Genomic DNA, 14,459 nt, shown 5'->3' on the forward strand with positions numbered 1-14,459 from the left:
AGCCATGGGTTTCGCTTACCATTTGACTAGATAGCTCCAACAATGAGTAGTTAATGGCTTGAGAATCTTATGTATCAACTTAACCATAGATATAAGAAAGTGAGAGGAGTGAGATAATAACTCACATAAATTTGCTAACACTTAATTTTGCTGACTGAAAAGTTAACATTAATCATCCTATAGCTTCACAAAAGAGTGTCTTTTTTTTCTTAAACTAAATGGGAAGATTATCTGGTAAAGGGAAGTTTCTTAAATTATAAGAAATTGGGAAGGGAATGTGGGTCCAACTTAATCCATCCTTTACATTTTTACGTCAATGAGTTATTGAGACAATGTGAAAAGTATAATCATTAAAAGCACCCATTTTAGTTAAAAAAATAAAGGAGGAGTTAAGAATATCAGAAAGAAGGCTTCCTCGTAGATGCTCCACATGATGAAAGATCATTTAACTGTTGTGGTTTGGGTCTCAGAATCCACTAGTTTTGGTTTTCTTTCTGGGGTAGGGAGGCTTGAGTTTTTCATCCTGGAAACTTCACTATATAGCATAATACAAAGTTCCTTTAAGTCGTTTCCCCTACCACATAAAGTTGTGAACTTGTTCTTTGATGAATTTTTAAAGATACTAAACAATGTTTCAAGTGAGTCAAATGCTATTATGACTTTTTTAATACCAAGTTTTTATTAACTGAGAAATGTCATATTCTGTATTTTCAGCATATTTGTCCTCATTATTCCTCTTTCCCCTAATTCCTCAACCCCTCTGAATTTCCTGTCTTTTTTTCTTTCTTTCTTTTTTTTAAAACCTATCCAATCCTATTTGTTTTTCCATATACTCAAGAGTATGGAGCCATCCACCAGAGGGCATTTGATCTACAAGAGGCAATACCCTTAAACAAAACTGACTTTCCCTTACCCAGAAGCCATCAAATCCCAGTAGATCCTCAGTTAGGGGGAGGCTTGCCAGCATCTCCCCCTCCCTGGTAGATTGTTGACTGCCTTGATCTTGTGCAAGTTCTGTGTCGGCAAGCACAGAAGCTTTGAGCCCATGAGTGCAACTGTTCTGTCGTGTCCAGAAGACACTGTTTCACTGATTAACATTAGGAATATTAAAAAAAAACAAAGGAAAGATATTTCATAACCTTCATGAGGTGAGCAGAAGTGAGGCAAGAAGGTAACTGTCTATTTAAAATACCTTACATGGTATTTTAATCCCATATCTGCCATTTACTGCCAATACTTTGGAGAAATATCTATATTGACGTTATATCAAAAGTATGCACATGTCAGATATGTTGTTTCTTCCAAGGCCTTAAAAGAAATCCAGAACCACTATTTCCCCCCTAGGAAATTGTCTTATTTATTTAGTGTATTAAACTCCTCAAAGGCTTGGTGGAGAATGCAAAGGTAAGAAAGGTCAGAGTTACATAAACAATCATCCTTATGTATTCATGTGTGAGTTGAGATCTGTAACTGTAAAAGCACATGTCTAAAACCAAATTTTATTTCTGCAATCTAGAATCCTCTCCATCCAGACAGAGGCCTGTTTTTTAGAAATGTATTTAAGATGGACTACTGTCTCTTTCAACTACATCTTTAAAAAAGGCAAAAACTCAAACTGTGTTGCGACTTTCAATGATAAACTTTTATTCTGAATATACTGTTTTTGCACAAGATTTAACACAACATTTTCTGGGATTATAAATATTTTTATAACAGTATTATACAAATTTTTACAAAATGTTTTCATCCTGCTAGTTAATTTCCACAAAAGTGTCAAGAGAACATAATAAGGGAAGGAAAGATCTGTTGTTCACAAAAGCCTCGTGGCCTTTTGCATGATGCACAATGAGTGTTTCATGAAGGGAATCCCTAAAGCATGATCCCACAGTCACACAGCACAAGGGAAGGACAGCTTTGCTAGGTCACATTGGAAAGTCAGTTGGCATCTACACAAGACAGTATCCCAAGTCTCAGTGGAATTTCCATGGTTCTTTTATGTGAACTAGAGACAAGGTAGATGAAACCATTGGTAAGAGCTATCTAATTCTGCAAAATTCTGAAAGTGTTCATCACTTGATAGTCCTGTTTTAGTGATTTGTTCTTTACAGAAATGTACACTGAATATTAACAATATTAACATTCTGCTATGGAAAACAATGCAAGTTCCAGCTAATGGATAAAATATTTGGAGATTGGGGCAAGTGGAAAAAAATCACAAAATCCATTGTGTCTTGCTAAGTTAGACTCTATGCCTTTAGACTTACGAGTTTTAAATTAAGACGTAGAATTTAAGCTTTGGTGACTTGAAGACAGGCATTTAAATGAGATGTAAAGTACAAGAGAGCATCAAATAAGCAAGTAACACTTGGGTTGCAAAGGTCACTTAAAAGGGATACTGCCTATTTGAACCCCATAAGGCCAGTTTTACAGTTAATAAAAGGAATATTATATATAAGAAAACTTACAAATGGCAGCAACACTGTGTTTTCCAAGGTAAGCAATAATGCTTCAAGCATTAGAAACATGAAAAAAGATCATACTAAAATCTTGTAGGCCCAGGACCTAAAAATCTCTTCAATCAAACTTGCTAACTATGTCATGTTAAAAACCTGTTACAAATATGGACCACGATTGGCGTTTGGCAGTAATGCTGGTTGTTCAAATGAAGAAAAGATGAATCCATTTATGCAGAAATTCTTTCCTGCTACTCAACACCAATGCAGGACTTGTTTTGACTTTGTTTACATGACAAAGTACACTGAGCTAGCTATGTGAGTATAGCAACAATTAACTAATAAAAACAGTTAAACATTTTTAAAGTGATCTCTTATTTAGTTTTGTTTCTGTAAATAACACACTATACTTATTCTTGCCAATAGAATTTGCAGAAAAAAATGTTCAATGTGATATTGTAATTTTGGCGGATGGGTATTACTGTCATTTATTTTTTATTCTGTACGCAAAAGCATGAACATTAGTATATGTCATGAAAAGAAGTTTTAGTGAGAAGGCAAATTTTTGCCCAATTTGTTACCATATATGTGGTTGTGATGACATAGAACTGGAATCAAACAAGGCCTTGCCAAGAGGTGCCAAGTTCAGCAGTGACTAATACAATAATGTCATTGATGGTAAAACACTCTGTGAGTGACATTAGCCATGAAAGTATAGTCAATACACTTTAAACATAATTTAAGGTAGGTTGTTGTTTGCCAGAAGCAATTTAATGGTTTTAGTGTGCATCACTTTATATGTAGAAAGTATCAGTTCCCTTCCCCAACATGTCCAGGATTTAAAATAGTCTAGCAAAAGGTAATAATAAGTTTGAAATAATTAACAAACAGCATGACTTGGACGTATTTTCCCTCCTTTTACATTACCTTTCTGTTTTCTAAGGTCAACAACAGTTATGAATAGACTAAAAATGACCATGTATTAGAAGTGGTGACTGATGTCATTTCTTAGGACAATAGTTGGCAGAGTGATTCCAACTGCCTCTCCCCCTTTTGAATTAAACAAAATCTTAGCTTATAAAATGTACACAAATGGTACTCAGGTGGTGATAGCATGGTGGTAGGAAGGAATTACAATGTATGCAAAGCTATAAACAAAACAATAAACTATATTAAAGAGTTGGCTACAACTTTGATATGTGGAGCATATTAAATTATGCTGGAGAATGTAAATAATTCTGATTGTAAAATGATATATATGAAAATTTCCAGCATATGCACACACCAATACTTGGCATGTTTAACTAAAAAGAAAAAAAACCTTTATTTATCATAAAGAATATATGCATACTTTCAGCTTACAGTAAAATTACTCTTTCTAGACACATTCATTGTTTTTACTCTTTCTTCAAATACTGTTTATTCCTGAAAATAATTTTTCTAAGCATAAATAAAGTTTAGCTACCATATTAATCTATAATGAAATTCTGACCTACTACACTAATGTTTTCCACCAAGGAAGCTGTATAAAAACAAATTTTATTATTCACAATCAAGTGTTCATGTGCATACACATAGATTCAAGGTTTCCTATTTGTTCAGATTAATGTAAAACCCCTCATGAAGTTGCATGGGAATTTTGGTCATGTGATCATACCAAATGGAGGACAGAAGCAGCAAGAGCAGCAATTTCTGGATTGTACATGCTACTATTGAGACGAACAAAGAGGAAACCTAAGATGAATCTTTTTTGAGAACATATATGTACTTTTCAAAAAATAAATGTGTTAAATCTGATTTATGTACTTAAAATATCTGTACATAGGTTTTCAGGCAAAAGCATGAATCTGTATAAAATCCATGAATTCTCATTTCATCATTTGCCTAACCCAGTCATTCAGCATTTACATCGCACAGTATATTCAGAGTAGTTTAACAACGTGTTAAAAGATGACTGGAGTGCATTTACACTTCAAGGTTCAGATTCTTACATGACAATAATGTCACCCAATTTAACTCTTCAGTGGACTATACTCTACAGTAAGAAGAAAAACAAACCAGAAAGTTAAAATAGCAGCAGCATCATGCAAAATACCCTTGGCAACCCAAGTTCATTAACCACAGGAAAATGTTTCCCCTCCCCCCCAACAAGCTTCTCTTAGAGCGAGTTAAATATCTGGCTAGCACTACATGACTGTACTTTGAACAAAAGGGCTATTACGCCACGCATTAAAGGGCTTTCATTTATGAGGAAATGTGTCATGAACTCCAATTGCACCCGCAAGCACCTGTAACTTAGTCACCCTTCATTATTAGCTTCATACCTTACCCAAACTCAACTGGTCACAGTTGTGTTTTGTTTTTGGCAGAGAAATCATTCTTTTATAAGGCATTTTATTCATGGCAAATTTTTGGTAGAAAAATTAGCCATTAGTTTGTATTTCAACAGTTTAGACCAATGTATTTTCTCCCTCCTTCTCTCTCCATTTAATAATGACTCACAGCAGGAATTACTTTTTAACAGAAAATAAGTGAAGGCAAAAAATATCATTGCCCCCCACTAGGGTCTTTTTTTTTCTTCTTGGTAAAACTGCAGCAGGTTGAATCCTAGGTCAAAGTCAAGACGCTGCTTCTTTTCATAACGCCTGCATGGGGGAGTCTTTGACCAATGGCGCAACAGTGAACTCCCAAACATCCCACAGAGCACAAACAGAGTTTTGCTTTGATGCTAGACACAGATGATGCAGCATTCACACAAGTTTCAGGTTCTGACACCTTGACATGCAGCCAGTGGGTGATCAAGAACCTGAGCCTCAGATTTATGCTGTTGTAGAGGCCCAGCTAATGTTCTGTGTAGTTTCTTCAACTGACTCTATTTTAATGTAACTGAGGGCTCATGTGTTGGCAGGGTCTGGGTTTTAGTTGCAGATCTGGGGTTTAGAAGGTCACAATAGGTAGTGTCTTCTTCCAGATAGCAGCCAAAGGAGTATGAATTGGAGTCCAATGATAGACGACAACGAAGGATTTAATCCAGAAACACCACCACAGTCGGTGTAATCCTCCTGTTGGGAATCCAAACAAACAAATAATATAACCATCTTGAATAAACATGTAACAGAGAGACTTTTAGGTTAATTTGCATTTAGTCCACTTTTGAACTTACCTGGTAATAAAATTGCTTTACCTAGGACTGAAGTAAGTAATATTGATCTAGATTTCACTGTATAGAAACTGTGTTAAAGTGGTCTCCCTGGTACCATTTGACAAATGCTTGAAGTTCTGATAATGATGAATGAAAGTTAATAATAATGAATTCTTGCTTGGATATAGAAATTACTAACTAAAAGCCTCACTGAAATGGCAAAAAATCCTTTATATTTATATATATATATAAGAAATAGAAATAAATAATTTAATATTTTAATAATTCCCAACAATCATGATTTTTGTATCTGTGCTCCATAAGCAGAAATCAATAAACTCAAGAAATAAAAATCCATTTCCCATATTTCTGATGTCTAAGGTGAACTTATAGGCTACAGGTAACACCCTGACTTTAGGCATTATAATAAAGTGAGATATAATGTATTTGAACCTGAGGCAAATCAAGAGCATCCTGAAAACACAGAATCCAAATAAAGAACCAGGCTGGAAAAAGAAGCCAGGCTTACCCACTGAGCCATACAGTGCCACAGCGCATTCAATGAACACACCTCCTGGCGTTCTTCATAGACCCAGTAGAGGCTCAGTTAGATCCCTAAGAACCCAGTTATTTTTTACCTTTTCTTCCCAGGTTCCATTCTCTGCCACATTCTCCAGTTTAAACTTCCTCATAGTGAATTTCATAAAAAAAAAAAAAAACAACCAAAAAACAGAACAAAACTCATGTCCACTCATTCTCATAAATATTTTCTTAAAAATTCATTGATCCAAGGCTCATCTGCCGTGAGTCTAAATAGGTTACATAAAGGAATATGAGTGTTCTTTGTAGAGCAATTTACAGAGTCCAAACTCTCAAAGATTGGGAACTTCTGATTTACTTCCCTGCCAGAGATTAAAGAGCTACTTGAAGCTGAGTAAATAAATGACATTTATTCTTTGTGTTTGGAGGTAGCATATTATGTTTTGTTTTCTGAATTATAACTATGTAATTTCCTTCTAATGAAATAAAACAGCTGAATACATCCAACAATAATGGCTCACTTTTAAATTTAGGTAAATCTGTAAGTAAGTAGAAACTTCAAAATTACCCTTTTAATGGAAATAATACCCATAACACATACATTGTCTCCCTTTATTTTTAAAAGACTTATTTTCTTTAACCTTAACTTCATTAACCTATGTGTTGAGTGATTGTGTCAGCCATGTTAGTCAGGACCAGTGCTATCCTGACTCAGAGAATCATCCCTCAAGACCCTTATACATTGGGCCCAGTGACTTTTCCCTGTAGATGGAGGAGGGAGGATGAGGAGGCACATAGGGTTCATCCTTTCCTGAGCAGCTAACAACTGCTAAGAAGAGATTTGGGGAGGTATAGCTGGCCACATGTTGTCTACACTCCTGCCAATAAACTTGGGAGGAATCATTATTCTTATCTGCTGCTGTCTTCTCTACCTAAAGTGAATGGAAATAGACACAACAGGAAAAGTCACATAACATCATGAAAGTCATGAGATAGGTAATACATTTGGTCAAGTTTTTACATGTAGAAAGTGTAAGAATCATACACACATGAATTTATTTTTACAGATTCATTTTATGTACTCAGTGATATACTTTTGTAATCTGGGTTTGCTTACTAATACAATTCTCCCAGTGGGCATGCTTTAATTTTGATGACCTTCAGCATTTTTGCCTGTCCTTCTCTTGCTCTTTACCTTGTACGTCTGCATAAGAACCCTGTTGAAAGGTATACTTTGGATGCTTATGTTTTAGAAAGTCTTCATGGTGTGGAGCTTTGTAATTGTATATCAATAATCAGTAACCCCTCAGGGAACTACAGGATGCCAGGGCTCTCACATCAGATGGTCAGGAGGGCCACACTAGATGTGCCCAGATGGCATGTGTTTATTTGATGCTGGTTCAACCTTTTCGATGCATAACTGTGGTAAAGTGCTGTCTTGGAAAGCAAATATCTAGTGAGGACAACCTGAGCTCAGATATTTTTGTGGTAGACATTGAATTTGCACAGAGATCAGTCTTTAAAACCTTTCCTGTAAATGATGTTTAGATGGAAAAGTAACTTCCATTTGTTGTAGGAAAGTTGGATAATAAATAAAGCCACCATTGCAGTAGCCAGTGACGAAGCATGAACAAACAGAGGCCTTGCCTTGCAGGATTGTCTCTGCACTAACGTGTAAAATTCAGAAATGCTCATATTTCAGTAAATGTGCTTCGTGATTCTCTTGATGTTCTTGTCCATTTTATGAATAAAATTTTAGGTCCTTTTTGGGACATTTACATGTTGTTTTCATTAATATTCATTTTATGGAATATCTTCATTAAGGAGTGGTAGCTTACAAAATCCAGTAGTAGTTATTTTTATGTCTAATTGATAACCTGTAATCCATATATAAAATTTATATGATCGAGAAAATAAATTATATAATAAAACTTAAAAATTAATGAATTTTTATACCATTTCATATATATCATATCATATCATATAATAAGTTGGTACCCTTACATTCCATTTTGCTCATCTTTATTATTACTACAAATAAGGACAGCTATAGAAGTATCCTATTACACTTAAATTGATTAATTACATACTTTTAATGGAATGATAAATGTATATTCCAAATCACACTGTGTATATTGATTTTTCTGGATGTATGTAGATAGTTTATGAATTAATATCCTTTGAAATATGTTACTATGAAAATCATTGTTTTATCATCTCTGAACCAATATGGCTATTTCCTGTGCTTCCCTCTGCTTTCCCACCCTTCCATGAGCCCACACTGCTCTTACTAATACCCACACAGTCTAGGGGATTCCTAATCAATAGATACCCAAGGACCAATCAGGGAGGAGCACAACAAGTGCTGCTGTAGCAACTTCATAAGGACTCCACAGCATCAGAAGTGAAACAGCATTAACAATACATTGAACATGGACTACAGATGCACCCCACAGCAGTTATTCAACAGCTCTGCTTTCTTAATCCAGGAACTTCCCCAAACATTAAAGATTAATGGCCATTTTGGCACAGATACAAATATAGTGCCTAAAATGAGTTCAGAATTTAGGAACCTGTATACTAAAATATACATAACATATATACGTAAATAAAATATATATAACAATAAGCATACACATTTTGGGAATAAATCCAAAGTTGCTACTTAAGTTAGATTTGTCTAAAAAAATATGAATGACTGTTTCAGAAATTCTTAAACTACTTGTTACAACTGAAATAGTCCATTAATTCTATGTTAGCAGTTTTAAAACTTACATCACAGTGACAAGTTCTAATAATTACGTATTGAGTAAAATTTCATGAAGACCTTTTCAATTATTATCTATATTGGTTTAATGCTTATACGAACATCTTATAAAAAAATAATAATTTTTAACCTAACGTAGGAATCTGACTCACTGGGCTTAGCATGAGAAATAGATGCACCATTTGAAAAAGATGACCTACAAAATAATATTAATATTGGAATTTTAATAATCTTGTTTTGAGATTTTTTTTTATCATGGACTTAAGTATATGGGTTCTTTTATAAAATTCTAAGTCAAAACCTAAAGGCCAAGCAAATTAGAGAAAGTGACTGACCACACCACACACAAACGGAAGTAAAGTGAAGATAGGAACTGGCATGACTCCTTGTACACACAACTTGATCCTAGTAACAATGGGCAAAGTAGCAGGAAAGGGAAAGAAAACACAGAGAAGAAGACAGACAGGATGAGATTTCACACAACTTTCTGGCAATTAGCAGTTAAGGTGAGCCTCCATCCAGCACAGTGTCACAGTGACATTGCAAGTAAGCATTGTGAAAGTACTCTACTGTTAAAGAAACACCACATGTGGTTAGCACCCGGCCAAAGTAGCTGATACATCTAGATTGTAGGGTCAGATATCTTCAGTGCCTTGATCAAAAGATACAGTGTCTTCTGATGGGAATATTTGCGACAGGGTTTTTAAATCATGGCGGAGGAATGTCTTTCTATATGCTGTGAAAATATGTTGCTCTGATTGGTTGATAAATAAAGCCATTTGGCCTATGGCAAGGCAACTTACAGGCAGGTGAAAAATCCAAACAGATAGACAGGAAGGAAAAAGACAGAGCAGAGGAGCCGCTGCCAGCCACTGCCATGAGAAGCAAGATGTAAAAGTACCGATAAGCCACAAGCCACATGGCAAAGTATAGATTTATAGAAATGGGTTAATTTAAGATATAAGAACTAAAGCCAGGCAGTGGTGGTGCACACCTTTAATCCTAGCACTTGGGAGGCAAAGCCAGGTGGATCTGTGTGAGTTCAAGGCCAACCTGGTCTACAGAGCGAGTTCCAGGACAGGTACCAAAACTACACAGAGAAACCCTGTCTCAAAAACAAACAAAGAAAGATATAGGGACTAGATAGCAAGAATTCTTTCACATCCATAGTTTAAAAATATTAGCCTAAGTATGTTTATTTGGGTCCAAGCAGCTGGGGGACTGGCGGGTGAGAGAGATCTGTCCTGACCACGGGCCAGGCAGGACACAGGAAAACTTTCAGCAGCATCATCATCTTGTAAATTCATCTTTGTGACTCTTGTCTATGTTTGTAGTACTGAAAGTTGATGACAGGTAGTTGGTAAGGAAAGTTTCTGTAATGGCTATCACAACTCTGGGGCTCCTAAGCAACCCTTTGCGGAATGCTTTAACATGAGCAGGCCTCTATAAAACATGAGAGATAGGAGGTATGGCAGAGATAATGGCAGGGGTGATGTGGGATGTGCTTCTGTATACTGTGAATATGTGTTGCTCTCATTGGTTGATAAATAAAGCTTCTTTGCCCTATGGCAAGGCAGGATAGAGCCAGGCAGGAAATAGAAATAAACATTTTATGTAGCTGAATGTATGTGTATTGTCTGAGTATAACACAGGATGTCAAAGCAGTAGGAAATAGAAAGTGTTAAATTTTAGGAAAGGTTGTAATCATCATTAAACAATATACATTAGGCATGGGTTGAAATATCTTGTGAGTTTAACCTTCTATTTTGTCTAAGATAAAAGGAAAAGAAATGAATACAGTTGAGGGAGTAACAGAATTAAAAAGGATATAGTAGAAAGGAGAACAAAATAAGTAATAACTCAAAGAGGCTGTGGCACCATGCACAGGACCTGCATAGGACTGCACAGATGGGACCACAGAGCTGAAGAAGTGGACACACCCCCATCTCTAACCCAGAAGCTAGCTCCAACTGATTGCCACTGGCAAGTGAAACTGAGTTTTCTCCAAGGGAGTCTCACTGGGAAAATAACCCACTCTTGCAGGCAGGCCCCTTGCCCAGCTGTAGATGGCCAACACAAAATGAACTTAAGGTAATCTTTGGAGGTTCTGTGTCTCATTAATGTTGTGTCAGGGTTTTTGGTTTTTGTTTCATTTTGTAATATTTTTATAACCTTACAGGTCCTTTGTGTACATATTTAGGCTACTGGTTTTGTGCTTTCATGGGATTCCTATGTGTGCAAAAGTGTCTACATGCATTTCTTGTGCTGTTTCTTTGGCTCATTTTCTTGTTTGTTATTTTGTCCTGCTCCAGTTTGTTTGATTTTGTTTTTATTTCTTAGATTCCTGTTTTCTAATTAAAGACAGAAAGGGCATGGATCTGGATGGGAGGGGAGGGGAGGAAGAACTGGAAGTAGTAGCAGTAGTAAGGGGAGGGAAAACAGTAATCAGAATATATTGTATGGAAAAAAATCTATTTCCAATAAAAGAGAAAAATGTGCACTCCAATTCTACAGCACTCAGTCAATAGTGGGTTTGCAAACAACAGCTCTTGTGAGTGTGTGTCCTACTAGCCATCGTAACTAATGCTCTTGGAGACCTGGAATCCATCCTCATGTCTACTATGACTTTGGTCTGATAGCATCCCATGTTCCACTGTGGTCTTGGGATCTCTCACAGGCAGTCCTAATATGGTAAGGCTGCAATACATCATAGGTTCTCTGAAAGAAATAGCCTAACCTATTTTTTTACACAATTCTCAGTCACTTTTTTTCTAAATGCTTTACTGAACAATTAATAAGTATCTTTTATATAAATATGGCTAAATTACAGTTTGAATGGATGGAGAGTTGGCGCAGAGGTTAAGGCTGATCTTTCAGAGGACCTGGGTTGGATTCCCAGTACTCATGCCATGGCTAACAATTAGCTGTAACCCCAGTCCCAGAGGCTCTGATGCCCTCCTCTGGCTTCCTCGGGCATGAGGCACAAATGTGGTGCACAGATTATACATGCAGACAAAATAAATTTTCTTAAAAAGAAGGAAAAACTGATATAGGAGAAAGTAGAACAAAATGATTCAATAATAATTACTTATAACAAGTTTTTAATTGAATGATGACTAAACACATACTAATCATAATAAAAATAACACACTTTCAGGAATGGAATATAAATTAAAGCAGGCAACGTATTTCCTGTGATTAACATTTTCTACAGGTTATTATTCATTGTATGTCTTTAACATAATTGTATAGGCTATTAAAAGGTTTATTGACCTTAAGTGTTTGCAAGTACTGTAGTGGGAAAGACAGAAGAAGAAGCAACTCCTGACTTTATGCTAACCATAAAAACTACAGAAATGGAAAATTTTTGTTTACTAGCAAGTACATCATGCTAATGAGGAAAACTATAATAAAGACATAATGAGTTAAAAATGAAAACACATCCCTTTAACTCCTTGTGGAAAATAACTATTAATTTATTAACACTTTAGTGCATTAAAACCCTTACCAGGACATTGTTATCAAAGCAGACATCAGGCCCTTTTCTGTATCTGGGCTGCTTAACCATGTCGCAAGGATCTGGACCATCAGCTAAAGAGGCTTGTCAAGGAACAGAGTGGATGTAACTTCTTCCCCACATGGTAAAAGACGCAATGAGACATATTTATTTCCAAAATCAATCAAGACTGACCTATGCCAGTGCTTTCAACCAACAGAACAAATCCAAGTATTCAGGACTGTGAGAAACTATATGTTCAATGAACTTTTCTCACAGTTCCTGAGTAACGTGATCAGTTCTGACCTTCAAATTTTTGGTACTGCAGTTTATTTTTCTCTATATGAGCATACACAGTGTGACAGAGTTAAATAGTCATTGCTTTAAGATGAACTCTTCCAGACATCTCTAGTGCCAAAGGATACAAGTCTGCTCCGCTTGCATGAGCAGCCGCGTGTCACAGGGACATGTTCCTTTGCTCTCCACCATTATGAATACTAAGTTGGTGTTCATGAGTTTTTCTACATGAAAGATTCTGCAAAATAGATTTTAGAAAAGATCACTAAGTGAAAAGGGAATGGAAATCATCCCAATATCCTTTCTTAACGAAAAGAAAGATAAAAACGAAGCCTCACCATCACCCAGGATAACACACATGCATTGGAAACACACACACACATACACACACACACACACACACACACACACACACACACACACACACACACACACAAGATGAATGTGTCTTGAAGATCACCATGTTTTACTTACTAACATGAACACATCACCTCTCTCAAAAATAATAAAAAACTCAAGGTCATATTAAAAATGTCTTTGATTGAAATGTTTAAAGTTGTTAGGCCTAATTACAAAATAAGTACTATTTAGTTAATGTCCAAAATCCTAAAACTGTTTGATTTTAAGTGTTCAGGAAATGGTGATATTTATCATTGGCAACAAGCCAACAATACTTTATTTTACAGACAGACAAAGCAGGGGCAAAAGCGAGTCAGCATATTGTCAAACTGAGGTCAGGACAGAGTGTGGATCAATGCTTCCAACAAGCTTTCTGTGAAGGTACAAATGTTTTCTGTTCTATCCAGCTCCTAACATGTTTTCTGCGAAGGCATAATGTTTTCTGTTCTATCTAATATGGTAAACAAAGCTCTTGAAATGTGACATAAAATTTTCATTATTGCATTTAACTTTAATTATAATGCAAATCGGGGCCTGTAGTTGGAAACTGTTACATTACAGAACTCAGATACGGAATCAAGCTTTAAGCTCCACAGCCCGCGTCAGCTGTTTCCTTTTCCTTTGTAACCAATATATGATCAAGATCTAATTTCTTCTTTTTTAAAAAAGTGGAATTTTATTAGCTTTTCCTTTTGAACTGGGAAAACAATATAGAATAACTGAAGTGAGTCTATGCTTTCAAGCAATGTGCTGGAGCAGTCTCTATCCTTCCAGTTCTTCATGTACACATTGCTGTGACTGGATCACAATCAGTGCGAGGCTTGTGCATACACCAAGAGCAGCCGCTCTAGGCTGCTGTTTTATTTTCTAAACCTGAAAGCTCTGTGCACTCATTTTTAAATAAAGTGGTCTTTATCCAGAGTTCATGTCTGACTTCCCCCTTTTCATTCTGCTTCATAGACTATCTCTTTGAAGTAGTTTACAAAACCAAGTCATAAAAATACTGACCATGCCTATTGGTTAAATCCTTGGAGTAAAAATAGTTATTATAATTGTTGTAAACTGACTTTTTAACCCCCCCATCAACTATCCCAATGATCTCCTCAGGTTACCTTACCTCATCCCATTTCTTTCACTGTTAATGTTCTTCTGGAATAACTTGCCCTCTATCTCTAAAAGCCCCTCTGTACTTTGTAAACTGTGGCTCAGGGACCTCACAGCCTGGACTAGCACTTTCCTTTCAGACCTTCCAAAGCCCCCATCTTGCCTTTCTCTTCCATCCTATCACAGCCAAATGCATTTTCTCTGTATCTCGAAACATTTCAAAGATGTCTTATGAATGCTAAGATTAATCATGACCTTAGG

At 36.1% G+C, this 14,459-nt stretch overlaps 1 protein-coding gene across 1 annotated transcript in view; it reads right to left on the minus strand.

Annotated features, from left to right (window-relative positions):
• Positions 1–1,620: 1,620 nt before the first annotated feature.
• Positions 1,621–14,459, minus strand: part of Cacna2d1 (calcium voltage-gated channel auxiliary subunit alpha2delta 1) — a 433,805-nt gene continuing 420,966 nt past the window's right edge. The window contains exons 37-39 of the mRNA XM_052721408.1: positions 12,824–12,933; positions 12,411–12,493; positions 1,621–5,515 (exon numbers count right to left, since the gene is read on the minus strand). Of these exons, the coding sequence (XP_052577368.1) occupies positions 5,399–5,515; positions 12,411–12,493; positions 12,824–12,933 (310 nt within the window). The 3' untranslated portion in view covers positions 1,621–5,398. The remainder of the gene's footprint in view (positions 5,516–12,410; positions 12,494–12,823; positions 12,934–14,459) is intronic.

This window comes from Peromyscus californicus, unplaced genomic scaffold, assembly GCF_007827085.1.
Source record: "Peromyscus californicus insignis strain IS unplaced genomic scaffold, ASM782708v3 Scaffold_6__1_contigs__length_162567912, whole genome shotgun sequence".
NCBI classification, from domain to species: Eukaryota; Metazoa; Chordata; class Mammalia; order Rodentia; family Cricetidae; genus Peromyscus; species Peromyscus californicus.